Consider the following 17956-nt stretch of genomic DNA (forward strand, 5'->3'; position numbering starts at 1 on the left):
TTCCATAATAAACGTTCATCTTTTTTATTATTTTAATGACAAGACAAAGTTTTTCATATCACCATTACACTCATGCTAGGGGTAACAGTACTTCTATTATAAATGCTACTTGACCTTTATTTTTACTATGCTTGGCATAACTGGGCATGCTTAATAAAATAAAAAAAATATATAAAACATTCAATTTCTTTTTTTTTTTACTAATCAAAGTACCTAATTTTATACAATTTGCACACTTTTAATGTTAGTAACAGAAACAATGAAATTATTTTATTTCTTGATACTTAAGAGTTTAACTCCAAGACATGCACTACAACCACATAATATATTTTTGTCATCAATATGATGGTCTTGGCATCTTATATATTATGTTCACACTTTAAATTAAGTACTACTTGCTAAAAACAAAAACAGGTAAAGACAATGAACAGACGGTTCACGTTAAGAGGAATAAGAAAAGCCAATAACAACAATGACATATCAACCTTATTTGTAATGAAAGAAATACAAATTTTAAAAGTGACATACCACTTTTTATATTGGCAACAATTAAATAAAAAAGAATACCTACAACTGACCAAGGAGTATTCTGGCAGGGGAGGGAGGTCACACACATATAGTACTAATTAGAGAGAGAAATTGTACAATTAAAGCCCTGTGAACCAGTCAAATCAATCATTCCACTTTTAGAAACTGTCTCAAGGACATAATTAAGCATGTACCTCAAAATGTACAAGGACATTCACTCTGCCACTGCTTGTAGTAATAAACTGCAGATAATCAAAATGTCTAACAGAAAAAAATGAGTAAATTATGGCAAACTTTTCTTATGGGAAGGCAGTGGGCTTCCAATTCCATTCTCCACACCTAGCTTAGCTTCTTTCTTTTCAACAGAGTCCACTTCTAACAGACTAAAAATGTCAGACACTGCCTTTCTCTGTAATCTGATCTAAGTCAATGGAAACTGAGGGGAAATCTTCCGGAGGCTTTTGTTAAAAGTCTTCTTCATGGATAAAACAAATGAGAGAATGGCCTTTTCTGCCTTTGAGATACAATTTTACGAAGATGTAAAACTGAAGTAATAGCAGCAGCTCTTGTGATTGAGAGGTGGATTAGCCTAAGGCAAAACAAACCAACTGAGGTCAAGGCAAAAAAAAGTGTGTCTTTAATGACACCACTGAACCCTGTGTTATGTTAAACAATGTCCTAGGTTACTTAGGCCAATTACATTTGGACACTGTTACCTCTGGCCAAAAGCATCCTAACTTGTATTAGCTACACAACAGAGTATGTTAGAACCACAAAAAGTTATGTTAGATGTATATTTATGAACAGTAGATGCGCAGTTAAAAAAAATTTACAAAACAGTATGTTCCCATGTTTTTAAAAATCAAATATGTTAATATGGATTCATTTGCCAAGAAAAAGGTCTGAAAAGATACTCAAGGTTTTAAGAGTAGTTATCTTTGAATGATAGCATTTCAATGTTTCCTTTTGCTTATGTGCATTTTCTATCTTTCTACAGTTAGCATGTATCACTTTAAGATTCCACCATCCTTCCTATCAATTCAATGCAATTTAGGAGAGAAAGAGGTAAACATGTATTTCAGTGAGCTATCTTGAACTGGAAGTCTACTTTTTTTTTTTAATTGGAAAAGTTTCTGTTCTTTAAAAAAAACTTTTGTGAAGTAAAATTTGATACTAAACAAGCATTCATTTTTCAGCAAATACGGAAGATTACAAACAGTTTTCATTTCCCTTTGTTCCTCAGGGAATCATCATGACTTTGTACCATTTCGTATTGGAATTTCTTCTGTGAAGCAAAAACAGTCCCAAAATGAAGGATCTTCGGGTGTCATGGGAACAGCAGATGATATTAAATCATTAAAGTTGAGAATAGTAAATTGCCTCTGGGTTGGTTTGGAATCATCCTGAGATGGAACCTAAAAGGGAAAAGCAGATTACCTTATTGTTATATTGCATGTTAATCTTATGATCAATTTCATAATAACGAAAATAAGTAAGACCAACTTACATTTTAGTAGTATTAAATGACAACATAGTAGGATTCCTAGAACACTGTATTTATTCCTTATATTAGTGTTGCCAATACAACAAATCAAAAAAATATGAAACAGAAAATCTGATTCTTGAACTTTTTTATATAACAAAAACCTGTAGCATTTAACATGTAGATTTACTGGGTCCCACATTCAAAAAGTGTGATTCCGTACATATAAGTTAGAAGGCATCCCAAAATCTGTAATTTTAACAAGCAGTCAGGATGTTTTCATAGAGGTGAGTGAGAAAGTGAACTTTTGTGAAATACTACTCTAAAAGGTGGGTCGGATAAAACTGCCATAACTATACAGAGATATATACTTCTTTAGGAAATTATTTATTCAATACTAAATTTAAACTGTATCTTACTCTCTGAGATAGAGTCCTTGTTCACAGCTGAACCCAGTGTAGACCCTCTTTAATATTCCGCACATTCTAGTATAAATAGTACTTGGGTTTTGTACAGCGCTTTTAACAAGGTCCAGTACTTACTTTATATGACTGGTCTCATAGCTATGTTGTGATATGGTTATCTCAGTTTTATGGATGGGGAATCTGAGGCTCAGGAAGAGCAAACAATTCAAACAATTTGTCCAAGCTCAAAACACAGGTTAAATGGTAGATGTGGGCCTGGAACCTAAGTTTGTGAACTGTACTCTAGTCTTCCCAATATGCCACTGTTGCCTAAATAGGCTCTATTCAGGGAAATAAAAAGTAAGTACTGAATGTGCACGTTTCAACAATTATAAAGCTCTACAAAAACAAAAGGTATTTTTGCAGGGAGTGTGAAGCTGAGATTTAAAAACAGAAGGACCAGTAACCTGGGTTAGAACATCTTCCGATAACAGGTGTCAATTTTAACGTGCCATCCCTTTATAAGGAAGATAATCTATGGAGAATTCTTAATCCTTTGATTAATCTATCAAAGGTATGGTGTGTTGCCTGAGCTACTTTTGTGGAAGTAACGATGCATATATATTGATCATGCTACATTCTTTCATGTTGATTTACTAAAAATAATGGCATGCATGTAGTTTTCATTAAAACATACCTGTTTTCCTTAAATAAATACTTCCGCAGAATCACAATTATATGCAAACTAAGCGTCTTTGACCCTAAGTTTTTCCCCCGCTTGCTTACCAGGTAATGGGATGAGAAAGTATAAAAACATTGTGGCTGAAGAACTGAAACTGATATTATGCCACAATATGACACAAGGGCTCTTATATGTTTGACACTGTAACTTTGGGAATAACTTAGGATATTACTTTAAAAGGAGGAGTGGATTCAATTCCCAAGGTAATTCCATTATGCATCAACCTTCAACATGGTACTCTTACATTCAACACAACCCCAATTCACCAAGAAATAAACCACCATTAAGATGACTAAGATAATCTTGAATGTCTATTGGAAATATGAGTAGTATGACAGTATTACCACATTTTTTATTACGTTTTTTGTTGTAATGCTTTAGAATATATGAATGTGAAGAAGTGGGTAACATTTTTATTTTTTTTTTGAGACAGAGTTTCGCTTGTTTCCCAGGCTGGAGTGCAATGGCGCAATCTCAGTGCACCGCAACCTCTGTCTCCCAGGTTCAAGCGATTCTCCCGCCTCAGCCTCCTGAGTAGCTGGGATTACAGGTACCCGCCACCATGCCTGGCTAATTTTGTATTTTTAGTAGAGATGGGGTTTCTCCATGTTGGTCAGGCTGGTCTGGAACGCCTGACCTCAGGTGATCCATCTGCCTCAGCCTCTCAAGGTGCTGGGATTACAGGTGTGAGCCACTGCGCCCAAATGCTTTTTAAAAATGTTTCTACAAAATCCCTAGTGATCTTAATATTTGCTAATAAAAAGTATTACTATATCTATAATCTCAAAACTCTCTAAACTGATATAAGGCAAATGACTATTTCCATCAATAAAGAGCAAACTTAACATTGATTCATGCTATTTAAGAAAAAGAGAAATCCGAAAATCTTACATCCTGATGTCTAGATCCATCGGGTTTCCTAAGAGCTACTGCAACAAAATGGTGCTCATCTATTTTGCTTTCCTGAAAGATAAAAGGTAAGTAAATATAGATTATAAAATATGCAAACCTAGATGTAGTTTTATTTACATTTTCTAAATCTCATTCTCTCTCTCTCTCTCTATATATGTACGCTCACACACATGCATATATATATTTCCCCATCTCCGCTAAACCACTTTAGAAGTTACATACATGCGGGCCTTTACTCTTAAATACTTCAACATGTATTTCCTAGTAGGCACATTCTCTTACATAACCACATCAGTTAATAACTTCAGTAAGTTTAACATTGAAACTATACTTTATTAGCTATATTCCAAATTCTGTGAATTAATTCAAAAATGTCCTTTGTGGCATATCCCTCCTTCAGAACAGGAGCCCAGTAATGGGCAAGTAGGGACAAGTATCGCATTCAGTTGTCACGTCTTGTCAGCCTTTCTTTTGTTTTTTTATGACATTAACGTTTTAAAGTACAAATTCCCCCATATCTGCTTTTTATTAATAAAATTTTGCTCATTTGGGGCTTGTTTGATGTTTCTTAATGAGTGGATTTAGGTTATGCATTCTCAACCAGAATACTACATAGCTGATGTGCCCTATCTAGAGGTACTTGATAGCTATCTGTCCTTCCCTGGTGATGTTACTATGTATAATAAAGTACAAGGTTAAAAAAAAAAAAAAAATCAGGTTGCAACATTGGTATGTAAGCATTTAGTTAACTACATACTATCATGTATGAAAAATCATGGTGGAAATTTATAGATAAAACATAACCAATATGCAATTTTCTATTTTCCCCTACATATGAGACAAAGGGGAAGGAGGCTTTAAAATGTAATATATATTGAGACAGTCACCAGAAAAAATTATGAACACTTAAAAGCTGAACAAACTTTTCACTGAAAAACCACTTTACTAAAGCATTCTTCCATAAAACGTCAGAAGAAACTAGAATTAGAAATAGTACTTAGGGAGCTTTCATTTTTTATCTTCTTCTTCCTATCTTCATACCTTCAGGTACCCAAATCAGCAAAAAGTGAAATTCAGTAAGGATAAATTTAACATATGTTTAAAGAGGAAAAATATAAGACTAAGTGTCAGAAGATTTACTATGTCAAAATTATCACAAAGTAAGTCTGCTATGTAGCCCTTTTCTGTTTTCTCTTTAAACAAACAAGAAAAAAGTAACCGGAATGTACAAATTTAAAAATATCCAAAATAATTTTTCAGAAATCTAGCATGTAAGATATAGTTTACATGTATAGAATATTTCAGTAAATAAGAATCATGCTTAATGTATAATTAGAGGTGTATGTACACTAACAATTGATAGTTGGACACTAAAGAATGTTAACTAATGGATGTACTGTTTTGAACATTTCATTTTTAAAATTTTTTGTAGAGACAGTGTCTCAGCCTCCCAAAGTGTTGGGATGACAAGCATGAGCCACCACATCTAGTCCCTAGCAGTTTTTGACCCAGCTCTCTTTTTCAAAATGCTTTCTGTCCTTGGATACCAACACTACTCTGTTACACCATTTTGGTCATTCTTTATCAGTCTCCTCCACAAATCAGCCTTTGAATATTAGTATAGATGCTCCTCAACTCACAATGATGTTATATCCCAATAAACCCACTGTAAGAAAATATGGTTACATGGAAAATGCATTTAATACACCTAGCCCACCAAACATCATAGCATAGCATAGCCTACCTTAAATGTGCTCAGAATACTTACATCAGCCTACAGTGGGCGAAATCATCTAACACAAAGCCTCATTTATAATAAAATGTTGAATATCTCATGTAATTTATTGAATACTGTACTCAAAATGAGAAAAGGAACGGTTGTGTGGGTTCTGCAAATATGAATTCTACTGAATGCATTATCACTTTCATACTGTCATAAAGTCAAAAAAAGTTGAACCATCATAAATTGGGGACCATCTATATTCTCAGGGCTCTATTCTCGGCCATACTTCTAACTTCTTGTGGCTTCAATTTGCACTTCTCTCTTCACAGATTCAATATATAGTTGCTCCTTAGGTAATCTCATAGTTCCAACTTCAAATCCATGGTTTCAACTACCATTGACATAATGGTTATACTTATAACCATTATAATATTTTTCCTCTAGCCCAGCCCTCCATTCCATTCACCTATCTGACATCTTCACTTAGATGTTTGGTATCTCAAACTTAACATCTCATTTATTTTCTAGTATTCTGCATCACAATAGATTATCTTCTAAGTCAGAGAACTGCTCTACAGCCCATTTGCTGGACACAAGCAGGACCAATCACAGTATAATGACCGGTCTGGAAATAAACAACTAGCCCAAGCTAGGTCAGAGTCCCTTCTCTAGGATTTTTGGACTTGGAACAGAAAGTGAGTTTACCAGTTTGTTTGGGGTTTTAAACTGTAAATTGTTGTAAACCGTAAATTGTTACATGCAACAACAGTATGTTACATGCAAGAGTCATGTTTTCTGTCATGTAGACCAGAGAGGCTGAGAAAGCTGGTGTATAGAATGAGAAACATGGGTGGGAGAAAATTGAAGCCAAAATGTAGAGAAAGGCAAAAGTAGGAGACAAAAAGAGCTCTGAATATTTCATCCCCTAATTCTAGCTAATACTGGGGACAGCTGCTGAATAACTCTAGTAACCTATAACACTGTTTTGGGGGGTTTTTTGGCTTAAATTAGTGTGTGTTGGCTTCTCTCACTAGCAACCAGGAACTGCTAGTGACAGAAACAAAATACAGTAAGAGACCAAAATACTTAACTTGATCAATACCTTGCAGGATCTACCAGCCTGATCTGGAATCTCTCTTAAATACCCTCATTATGGCCCAGCCAAAGTGGCTGCTTTTGGCTGTGCATACATGCAAAGCTCCTTTTCAGAGCCTCTTTTCTTTTTCCATTCTGAACTCACAACGACTCATCTTTCAACATCTTTCAAGTATTAGCATAAATGTTACATGCTCTCATAGTAGCCCTGATTTCACTTTCAGAGCAGCAGGACTGGATTCAGTTGCGTCCACATTCAGTGACTAGCCTACCCAAATCAATCATACATACACGCATAAAAAATAGAAATTCTTAGTTATAACAATTCTAATAAATTTCTTACCTCAAATGCCCATTCTTTTTCTTCCTCTCCATCCAGGAACAAACGTGTTTCTTTATAAACTTGGCCTATATCCAAGTTCAATGGAGATAGATCAAATTCAAGCCGCTGCAATTCAAATCCTAGTCCAACACCAATGGCTTTTATGAAGCTTTCTTTAAGTGCCTAAGATACAGAAAGACATTTTCTCTTAGAATTCAGTGTACAAAAATTTTTCATAGAATCTACAGGCCCAACAAATAGGGAGTTTCAATGCTATGCTACATTACAGCTATATGGCTCTAAGCTTTTTTTAAAAAAAACCCTTACAGCATGAAAACAAACCATCCACATGATCTTAGGGCAAATCATTTAAGCTCTCTGTGCCTGTATCCCCTTGTACGTAACCTGCGATCATGATAACAATACCTTCCTCATAGGGATGTTATGTATATTAAACTAACTAACTTATAAAGAGCTTGAAGTAATGTCTTCTGACATGTAGTAGTATATATATCAGTGTTTGTTACATAAGACCTCATGTGTATTAGTTCCTTTATGACAGAAAACATTATTTATAAATCATAATGTTTTGTTTTAGCTTTAGGTACTTTCTAACTGAGCATTACATATAGATTAAATTTTCTTAAAATGAAATGTCATTATAATGTAATATATGCATAAAAACCATAACATTCTCAAGCAATCTACTGTTTGGACACTACTGGGTAACCAAGGACTCTGATTTTAAATGAAGATAATGGAATCATTATAGACTTTTGCTTTAAAAATTAGAAAGAATTATACCCAATTCCTATAAAACATATCCAGCTGAGTCCATTCATCCTTAAAGCTTCTGATTGTTTCCCATTCTTTGTTGGTAAACTTTCGTTTCATAATATGAAAGAATTCTGGAATTGAACCACGACCTGTCAGTTAAGGAAATAAGAAATTAAATAGCAGTTCTATTAAAAAATAAAAAGTTGCTCTATTACTAAAACTGTTCAAGACAGCACCCCCCAAAGATCTAAAGGGCAACCATTCTTTTGAATACATTTAAAATAATCCTAAACAAAATCTCAGCAAGTCAAAACAACTTGAAAATTAAAACAGTAAACACACTATGACAAGCAGTAGTTAGCCCAGAAATATGAGTACTTTAACAGGAATTGGTGATATTCTATAAATTATTACTTAAGCAGGAAAACCATATGGTTGCATCAATATATGCCCCAAAAAGTTTTGATACAATTTAGCAGCCAAAGCTGTTATAAATCTTAAATAACAGGAAATTTCTTATATAAAAGGGTATTTATCAGAAGCCCAATTAAAATACTCCTAAAGTAGAACTATATTATTCTAAAGTTTTATTTTGTTACGTAACAGAGAAAAAAAGGGAATAATTATTTTACCACAAGTTTTGGAAAATTAGCAGAAAGCTGAAAACTGTTCTTTTATTCTACATTATTGCCACGGCTAAAAAATTAATACTTACCTTCTTTAAATGTTTTCCAACTTGTTTTCTAATATGACTTCTTCAAATAAAAGATTTTCATAATTCTTTTATGGTTGCAGTTGCAAAATAAGCTCATTTAAAAAAACTTGAAACATATCTTTAGTGCCACTATTTCATAGATAACAAAATATTACATAGCATTCGAAAAATAAATGACAAAAGATACAACCCAAAGGATCTCATTCCCAGAACTAAGGGGTAAAGTACATGTTAAAATTCATGGTAGGTCTCTAGTATTGAATTTTCCCAAACATTAAAATTATGTGTTTGTGTGTCTTTACCACCAAGCACAAACTTTCTACCATCATTCATTTTATATAAATATGCATAATATGTATAAATATTTACACAAATATGTATTCAACTAATATTAAAAACAAATTGATCACTGTTCTTGCCTTTTATACTTACAGCCTAATGGGCCTATCAGAGGTAGGTGAACCACAAACATTTACTAAGTGTATACATGAATGTTAACTATTATATGGTAAATTACTTCCTAAATATTCAACTGCCCTGTATCCTTAGTTCATTATTACATTATTTTCCAGAAAACCTTTTGAAGGTAATCCCTTTGAGGATTCTGTTAATATGGGCTTACTCAAATTCTCACTTCTAAAATAACCAACTCCAAAATTTGACATTCTGAAATGATTAACACAATTCTTAAAGAGATAGCTGATACAACACTCTCTATGGGCATTTCTTATGTAAATAAATATGTGGAGAAAAAAGATGTTGAAGATGTTGAATGTCCCCTTCTTAATACTTCACTGGCATTTAATCACTAATTCTCTCTATGATAATTCAACAATTAGAATTCCACTAAAAGCATACAAGTGCTAGGTACCACGAACCACATGATGAGCAGAACAGACACGGTCCTTATCTTCATAGAGAGTTTACAGTTTCTCCTGCAGCAACCAAATACCTTTCCCGCATTCATCTCAAGGGTAGAATATATTAAAAATTGGTTCTCATGAAATATTTATGATTCTCCCAGTACCCCCGCTTCAAGAGTCAAAACAGTCGCCTCTTAGTTCATCAGGAAGTATTTCTGCTGATCTTGTTGCTGATATGTGGTACTATGGATCAAAATAAGGATCCTCATTCATTTTCAGGCACTGAGATATTAAATTGTGATCTTAAGAGTTCAATGGCAAGAAATTCTTACCCCTTTTGCAGCCATGGATCCCTTTGATTGTTTGGTGTTTACTCCTCAACACCTTCCTGAGACTAACATTAATAGAAGCCCCTCAATAAAAACTGTTTTGTTCAATGCATCAATAGTATATACTGGCTTGATAAATAACATCTTAAAGAACACCTTAAAGAAAGTAAAGACAGAAAGCTTCCGAAGTAACTAACGTAAATCTGGAAATTTTAAACATTGGGGACACTATATCTACAAAAATCATAAACTGTTTCCTGTTGAATGGATTTGGGCACAAACTGCATATGTAACAATAATGGGAGGAACAAACTATCTTTGGTTTGGAAGACTGCATTATGTATTTTGAGTGAAACTGTAGTTGTAACAGATTAATGTCCAAAAAATCTGCATTTAAAAAGATATGCATTTTGTCATCTATAGTGTCATTTTGCTTGCTGCTTTCTTCAAATTTTATTTTTATAACCTCCAAGAAGCCTTCTGATTTTTAACTAAATAAGATGGGGCAATCAAGGAAAAAAATTTAAATAAGCATGCTATTAAAAAACTGATTAACATAAAAGGCAATCAATCTGGCACAATCACTAGAAAGCAATCACATAACTCATTATGTTCAGTCAAGAAATACCGACATGAGTGCATTTTCATATACTTTAGAGCATCTTATTTAGATCACAAAATAAAAATTTGACAGCAATAGGAAAAGGTGATTTTGTAAATATTCGGCCAAAGCACAGCAGCGCCACACTGTGGCATTATGGTGGATATACAGTGGGCATACACTCTGTTAAGTGTTAAATACAGTTTACCTCAGAAACTGGAATAAAGAAAAATTGGTAGGAAGAACAGTGAATTTGTCCCTTAAACTATTTGAAGACAGCACAATTACTGGACATACATGTTGGCAAGTTCTAATACTACCATTACATACACAGAGAATCATCAGTCAAGCTGAGAAAAACCTGATCCTCCATCTTATAGCTTGACCATTAAGGAGAGCAGTGTTAGATATTGTATTGTGCAACGATTAACTAATTAAGACCACACAGAAACTAATGTTTTATTTTAAACACAGTAGTAACATACAACAAAATCATTTAGATCTAATGCCTTGAGCAACTATCGCTGGCCTATGAAAAAAAATTCTAGTAGTACCAGAACCTCAGGGCCTACCCACATTAATCCCTCTCCAAAACAAGGTTGCCAATATGTATACATAAATATGTATATATAACAGTACTTCAGACTTTAGGTAAATGGGCTGCCCATTTTTGAGGCACGTGTAAGGGAGTTAAGCAATGCCCAACTATGTGCTTGCTTCAAAGTACCAAAATTTAGCCTCAGATAACAAATCATATTAGAAATTCCAATAGTTTCACTTTCTAAGTACTGAACTGTATATAATAGAATTATATATAATTTTGTTTCTATGAGAAGTGACAGTCTTCTAAGATATGAGTTAGTATGTATATGCCGTAATGCTTGACTTATCAGCTCATTTGTCCAGGAACTTATCCAGACACAAACCTAGAATAACACAAAAATATCTGAGCTGCCAATATAGGTTTCACAAACTACATGCACAAAGCCTCTTGCATGTTACTATCAAAGGATGTACTTATATTTAAGCCCTCAATTCGTGAAGTACAGCAGAAAAAGCACTAGACTGAAATACGACAATCCAGGTTTGAGACTCACCATTTAGGCAGTCCTAAACTTCAGCTGCTCTTACACTGTTTACCAACACATATAGGTATTAACACACAGAGGCAAGAAACAGGCTGATAGAGCTAGAACTACTGGGCTGTGAATGTTATCCTTTTAGGAAGAACTCCAGAGGATGAAGATGACGACCAACAGGACAGAGCAAGAAGCCTTTTATTTTTGGGCTTTGAAACCTAATGAATTTACTCTGCTGGGTTTGGAACATGTTTGAGAACCATGATCCTTTTTACTTCAAACTTCTTTTTGGAATGGGAATGTCTATCCTATGCCTCTCCTACCATTGTATTTTAGAAGACTTGTTTTCCGCTTTCACAAGTCCACCCATGGAGAGGAATTTTGCCCCAAGAAGGATCATACTCCAGTTTCACACATAGCTGATTTAGATGATTGAGATAATGAGACTTTGCCACTTTTTGGGTTGATGATATTAACACTTACATGAAATTTAGAGCTAATGCTGGAATGGGCTGAGAATTGCTGATGCTGGGATGGGGTGAATTTACTTTGTATGTTAGATGGATATAAATTTTGCAGGGGGCCAGAGAATGGACTCTACTGGGTTGAAGGGTGTCTCCTGAAATTCATGTCCACCCAGAACCTTAGAATGTGACCTTATTTGGAAATAGAGTCTTTATAGATGTAATCAAGTTAAGATCAGGTCATACCTAATTAAAGTGAGCCCTGAATCCAATGCCTGGTGTCCTCACAAGAAGAGACAGACACAGAGAGGAGACAGAATAAGTCATTTGAAGGTGAAGGCAAAAATTGGAGTGATGTAACTGCAAGCCAGGGACTGCTAGGAATGAGCAGAAACTAGGAAGAAGCAAGGAAGGATTCTTTCTTGGAACCTTTAGAGAGACCACGACCCTGCTGACACCTTAACTTCCAGCCTTCCAGAACTTAAAGAGCCTTCTGTCACTTGAAGACACCATGTTTGAGGTACTTTGTTAGGCAGCCTGAAGAAACTAATATACACATAGATACAGTTTAAATTATACATAAGCACACACATTCACGTACCCTTAGGAGCTTTAATTTTATGTCCCTGGAGTAAAATTTTCACATGCTGGTTCATCACTTCTTAGCTACAGATTGAGTATCCCTAATCTGAAAATCTGAAATCCAAAATGCTATAAAACTCAAAGCTTTTTGAGCATCAAAATTATACTCAAAGGAAAAACTCAGGGGAGCACTGTGGATTTCCCACTACGGATATACTCAACCTGCAGGTTATTTATTTAACATTTACTTAACATCTCTATGGCTGTTTCTCAAATTGTAAAATAGGGACAAAGAATTGGGCAGATTAAGAATAAACATGTAAAACGCCTGGAACTATCAAGTACCTAATAAATATTAGCTCTGAGGCTGCTGTGAAAGTCATTGTTAAATGTGTATCTTCTTTTGTCAACTGTTTTTATGGAGTCCTTCCTATATTTATCAAGTAGGGCTTAAGTGGTTTTCCCGTTGATGTTTAGAGGGGCATTTCACATCTTAACAACATTAACTTTTGTCTGTCAAATTTGCCACAAATATATTCTCTGGTTTGTGAAAGATGATTTAATATGAAATCATATCTGTTGACTTTGTGGTTTCCTTTTATCATTTTAAGCTTCAAAAGCCATCTTTTCAGAAGTTTGCTCAAATATACAATTACACTGTGTTCTAGTAAGTGTTAATAAAACTTTAATTTTGTTAGAGTTGAGGCAATGACTTTCTGATATCACTCATAAAAAATGGTAAATGGGCTATAATTTTTCTTTTTGTTAGTTCTGTAAATTACATCCAATACAGAGTTTCCCAAACATTAATATGCCTAACAATCAACTGGGAATATTGTTTAAATATAGAAACCCGGCCGGCCACGATGGCTCACGCCTGTAATCCCAGCACTTTGGGAGGCTGAAGTGGGCAGATCACCTGAGGTCAGGAGTTCAAGACTAGCCTGGACAACGTGCTGAAACTTTGTCTCTACTAAAAATACAAAAATTAGCCAGGCATGGTGGCAGGTGCCTATAATCCCAGCTACTCGGGAGGCTGAGGCAAGAGAATCACTCAAACCCAGGAGGCGGAGGTTGTAGTGAGCCAAGATTGCACCACTGCACTCCAGCCTGGACAACAAAGAGTGAACTCCATCTCAAAAAAAAAATAGAAACCCTATTGTACTCTCAGAAATTCTGGCTCCCACATGTCTGCAGTGATTTCAAGGAATCTGTATTTTTAACGACCACCCTAGCTGATTTTGATATCCTGATCAAAATTTTAAAATAACATGCTATGGTCCTATTACCATGATAGAAAAGAAGTCTAAGACTAAACGGACTCTAGTTTCAAGATAAATTTTTTTATTATTTGGATACTAGCAGGACTGCAGCATTTTCCAGAAAATTTAATTCTGATATTCTATGTACGATTTCTTCTCTACTGTAGTACAATATATATAATTTCACCCATTTTTAAGTATACAGTTCAGTAGTATACAGTACATTCATACTGTCGTACAATCATCACTACTAACTGTCTCCAGAATTTTTTATTCTTTTTTAAACTGGAATTAAATCTGTCTAATCCCAAATCTTGTTTGTTTCTTATCCATTTAATCTGTCATCTTCTTCAATAATATATATTTTCATAAACCAAATCTCTATGTTCAGTCCTCTTTATCTCCTTATTCATTCCCTTTCATTCCGGAAGTTTTTCTCAGATTTATCCTATATACCATTAATTCAATTTTCTGTAAAAGCTAGTCTATTTACAGGTTCCTATACAGATTCTTTCAGTACTGACGTTTGCGACAAAGGAGGATTAAGGGTTTTGCAGGGGACAGAGTTGTATGTTTTTAACTTGAATTTAGTAATAAGGACAATTTTCTCTTAAAATTAAAATTAAAAAGGTTCATGGAGAATTTTTATCTCAGAGAAAAACATTTCTTCTAAGTCTTTTAGCTTTTGAAATTTTCTCATAACTTTATAAGTTTTAAAAAATCATTTTACATAGCTGGTTTGTTTTTAAAGGGATTGAGAGATATTTGTTTTAAAAAAATAAGATTCTGGCAGGGCGCAGTGGCTCACGCCTGTAATCCCAGCACTTTGGGAGGCCGAGGCAGGCGGACCACGAGGTCAGGAGATCGAGACCATCCTGGCTAACACGGTGAAACCCCGTCTCTACTGAAAATACAAAAAATTAGCTGGGCGTGGTGGCGGGCACCTGTACTCCCAGCTGCTTGGGAGGCTGAGGCAGGAGAGTGGCATGAACCCGAAAGGCAGAGCTTTCAGTGAGCCGAGCGCCACTGCACTCCAGCCTGGGCTCCATCTCAAAAAAAAAAAAAAAGATTCTGCTACATATATTTTTCTGTGATGTGATATTGGCCGGGCACAATGGCTCACGCCTGTAATCTTAACACTTAGGAGGCTGAGGCAGGCAGATCACTTGAGCCCAGGAGTTCAAGACCAGCCTAGGCAACATGGAGAAACCCTGTCTCTATTATGATATTAAACATATATATACATATACATTCTAAGTCCCTTCAGGTTCATATAGACCTAACTAATTCTTTTATTACAGCTAATAATTATCTGTAGAATGCATCCACCATTAATTTATTTAACCAATTTCTATTAGTAGCTTCAGGTTTTGTTGTTATTCATAAATATTTTGGATACAGTACCATAAACAAGATCGCTAAATCAAAGACTATGTGTATTTTCAATTTTAACATTATTTTCCAAAAAGCCTGTAGCAATTTCTAGTGCTTCCATCTATATGATTGTTCTTTTCCGACATTTTCACAAGCTCCAAGTGTTTTTTTCCAATTTTCTGCAAATCTGATGGGCATCTCATTGTTACTTTAATTTGCATTACTCATCATTAAGGTAATAGCTTACTGACTACTTGAATTTGTTCTTCTGTAAGGTGCCTATTAATATTTTCTAATCACTTCATAGAAGCTCTTTATATATTATGGATATTGACACTTTACCAAATTTGTTATAAGAATTTTCCTTATTCTATTATTTATCTTTTGTATTTGGTTATATTTTTGGAATATAATTTTTTAAAATTTAAATATCGATTCTTTCTTTGATAAATTCTGAACTCTGTCTTGTTTGAAAAGAATTCAGAAAAAGATTTACTGCAACTTGACCTATTTTGTCCTAAAATTATAATTTTTTTTTTTACTTTTAAACTTCTAATTCCTCCAAATTGGTGTATATAGTATGTTTTACATCCACATGACTAACCAATTCTACCAGCACCATTTAATAAATAATCTTTTATTCACTGAATTGAAATATGTATATATCCTGGGCTCTAAGATTAACTCTTCTAGTTGTCTATTCTTTCACTAGTACTATATACTCTTTTTAGTTTACAATGCCTAACACAAGTTTCTGAAACTGGTAAGGCAGGATCCTTACCATATTTTTCATATTCCTAGTCATCAGTTCTTCCGTAACAACTTTAAATGTATGTAACCCAGTTTCACAAAATTTTTCAAATTTTGGTATCTGCAAATTCTTTTAATAGGAATCAATAAAATCTCATACTGAGGTCATATACTGTAGAGAGCAGTGGTTAAATATATGAACTTTTACTTTTTAGTTAAGTCAACTTGGACAAATGTCTTAACCTTTTATACAAAATAACAATAGTACTTACACACTAGTCTTATGAAGATGAAATAATACCTATTAGGCATCTAACATAGTGTCACGCACTTGTAGGAATTGCTCAATAAATACTAGTTACACAATCAAGTCGTACTGACAATGGAAAAAGACCCACCTGTAACTGGGAAGGGGGAAAACTCCTTGAGGGTGGAGACTTGGTTTTCCAGTAAGGAATTCAGAGTACAAAGTGACGTGTGACTTTCTAAAACTACTTAAAAGTTTTAAATCCCAAGTGCATTTAAAAAAAAAAATTTAGCAAAGTTTATTTTAAAAATGTAAAGATGAACATGTAAAACCACAGGGGGAAAATTCTGGCCCTTTCCCAAATTTCAGTCATAATTTTCATGTATTTGGTCTCTCTTATTTTGCCTTACTTTGTAAACATGGTCACAAAACTAAACAATTCAAAAGTTACCCTTTATGCTCAGCACTTCAAACACCTTTAATGGTAGAAAAAATTAGAAAACGAAGGGAAAACCTTCATTTAAATTAAGATGAAGACCAGGAAAACACTATTCCTCCTAAGAGTAAGAATGTACCGCCCTGGCATTTACAGTAGGCTATATACTAGATACGTTCTCTCCTACGTGGCCGCAGCCAAGAGTGGGAGAACAGGTAGAGGGAGGGAAATGAGCTGCACTCAGTAGAAATGGTTAATGCACCATGAAAGAAAAAGATTCTCTAAGTTCCTACAGGATTCTTACCTACAGAACAAGACGGAGTAATGGAATTGACTCTTTCAATGCACTAATGATAACCTCCAAAGCCAACTCTGTCTTTAGAGTTGACAATCTAGTAACGATGCTTAGTATGAAACACAGTACTTTCCTTGCTGCTATCCTAAGTTTTGACTACCATCATTTAGCAAGACTCTTAGGAAAAATGCCTTGCTCAATCTCCTCACTTACTACAATAAGTATAGCAATTCAAAGAATCTCCAATGAAGCAAATCAGTGTCGACTTCCCATCCTCATTAAGAAATCATGCTGTGTCCATTCATGCTTCAGAAATCAGTGGCATGGTAACAATACTAGTGACAACTGGAAAATCTCTCTTCTTTTCTGTGTTACTGGACATAGCAATAGCTTTTTCACAACAAAATAAAGAAAAAGAAAAGGCCTAGACATTGTGATTAGTCAAATAAGATCAACTGAAAAAAAAAAGATGGTGGAGGGAGGTCTAATAAAACATAATTAACAGGAAAACTAAATCTGAAATTTTTGCTCAACTGTCTTTCCATCATTTATTAAAAGCTTCAGTTATTAATTACTTATTTATCCAGCACTGACCATAGCCAACACTGCCCATCAAGTTAACTGGTAATAAAATCTGTTTCTCAGAGGTATCATTTCCAAGCAGATACCAACCCACTGGGCCTATTTATTTACCATGTAGTTGTGCTGACTGCATTGTAAAAAACAATGGCCTTTCCATGTCTGATTTTAGAAAAAATTCCTATAATGACAGCAGAAAGCTATAAGAATATATGGGCTAATTCCCATGCTAAGAATCTTCTATGGCAGCAATTTTTTTAGAGTAAGCCACCTGTATCCCTGTTGAATACCAGATCCTTTCCTAAGAAAAATGCACATGTACACATCATACAAAATGTAGCAAACAATTTCAGGAGGTTAAACAAAATTCCTTGAACCTTATCCAGGGAATCAG

At 34.5% G+C, this 17956-nt stretch overlaps 1 protein-coding gene across 1 annotated transcript in view; it reads right to left on the minus strand.

The window, feature by feature from the left end:
- The window catches only part of AASDHPPT (aminoadipate-semialdehyde dehydrogenase-phosphopantetheinyl transferase), a 21729-nt gene continuing 3773 nt past the window's right edge, over nt 1-17956 (minus strand). Inside the window, exons 3-6 of the mRNA XM_009187192.4 lie at nt 8014-8135; nt 7231-7392; nt 4049-4120; nt 1-1943 (exon numbers count right to left, since the gene is read on the minus strand). Of these exons, the coding sequence (XP_009185456.3) occupies nt 1779-1943; nt 4049-4120; nt 7231-7392; nt 8014-8135 (521 nt within the window). The 3' untranslated portion in view covers nt 1-1778. The remainder of the gene's footprint in view (nt 1944-4048; nt 4121-7230; nt 7393-8013; nt 8136-17956) is intronic.

This window comes from Papio anubis, chromosome 12 (assembly GCF_008728515.1).
Source record: "Papio anubis isolate 15944 chromosome 12, Panubis1.0, whole genome shotgun sequence".
NCBI classification, from domain to species: domain Eukaryota; kingdom Metazoa; phylum Chordata; class Mammalia; order Primates; family Cercopithecidae; genus Papio; species Papio anubis.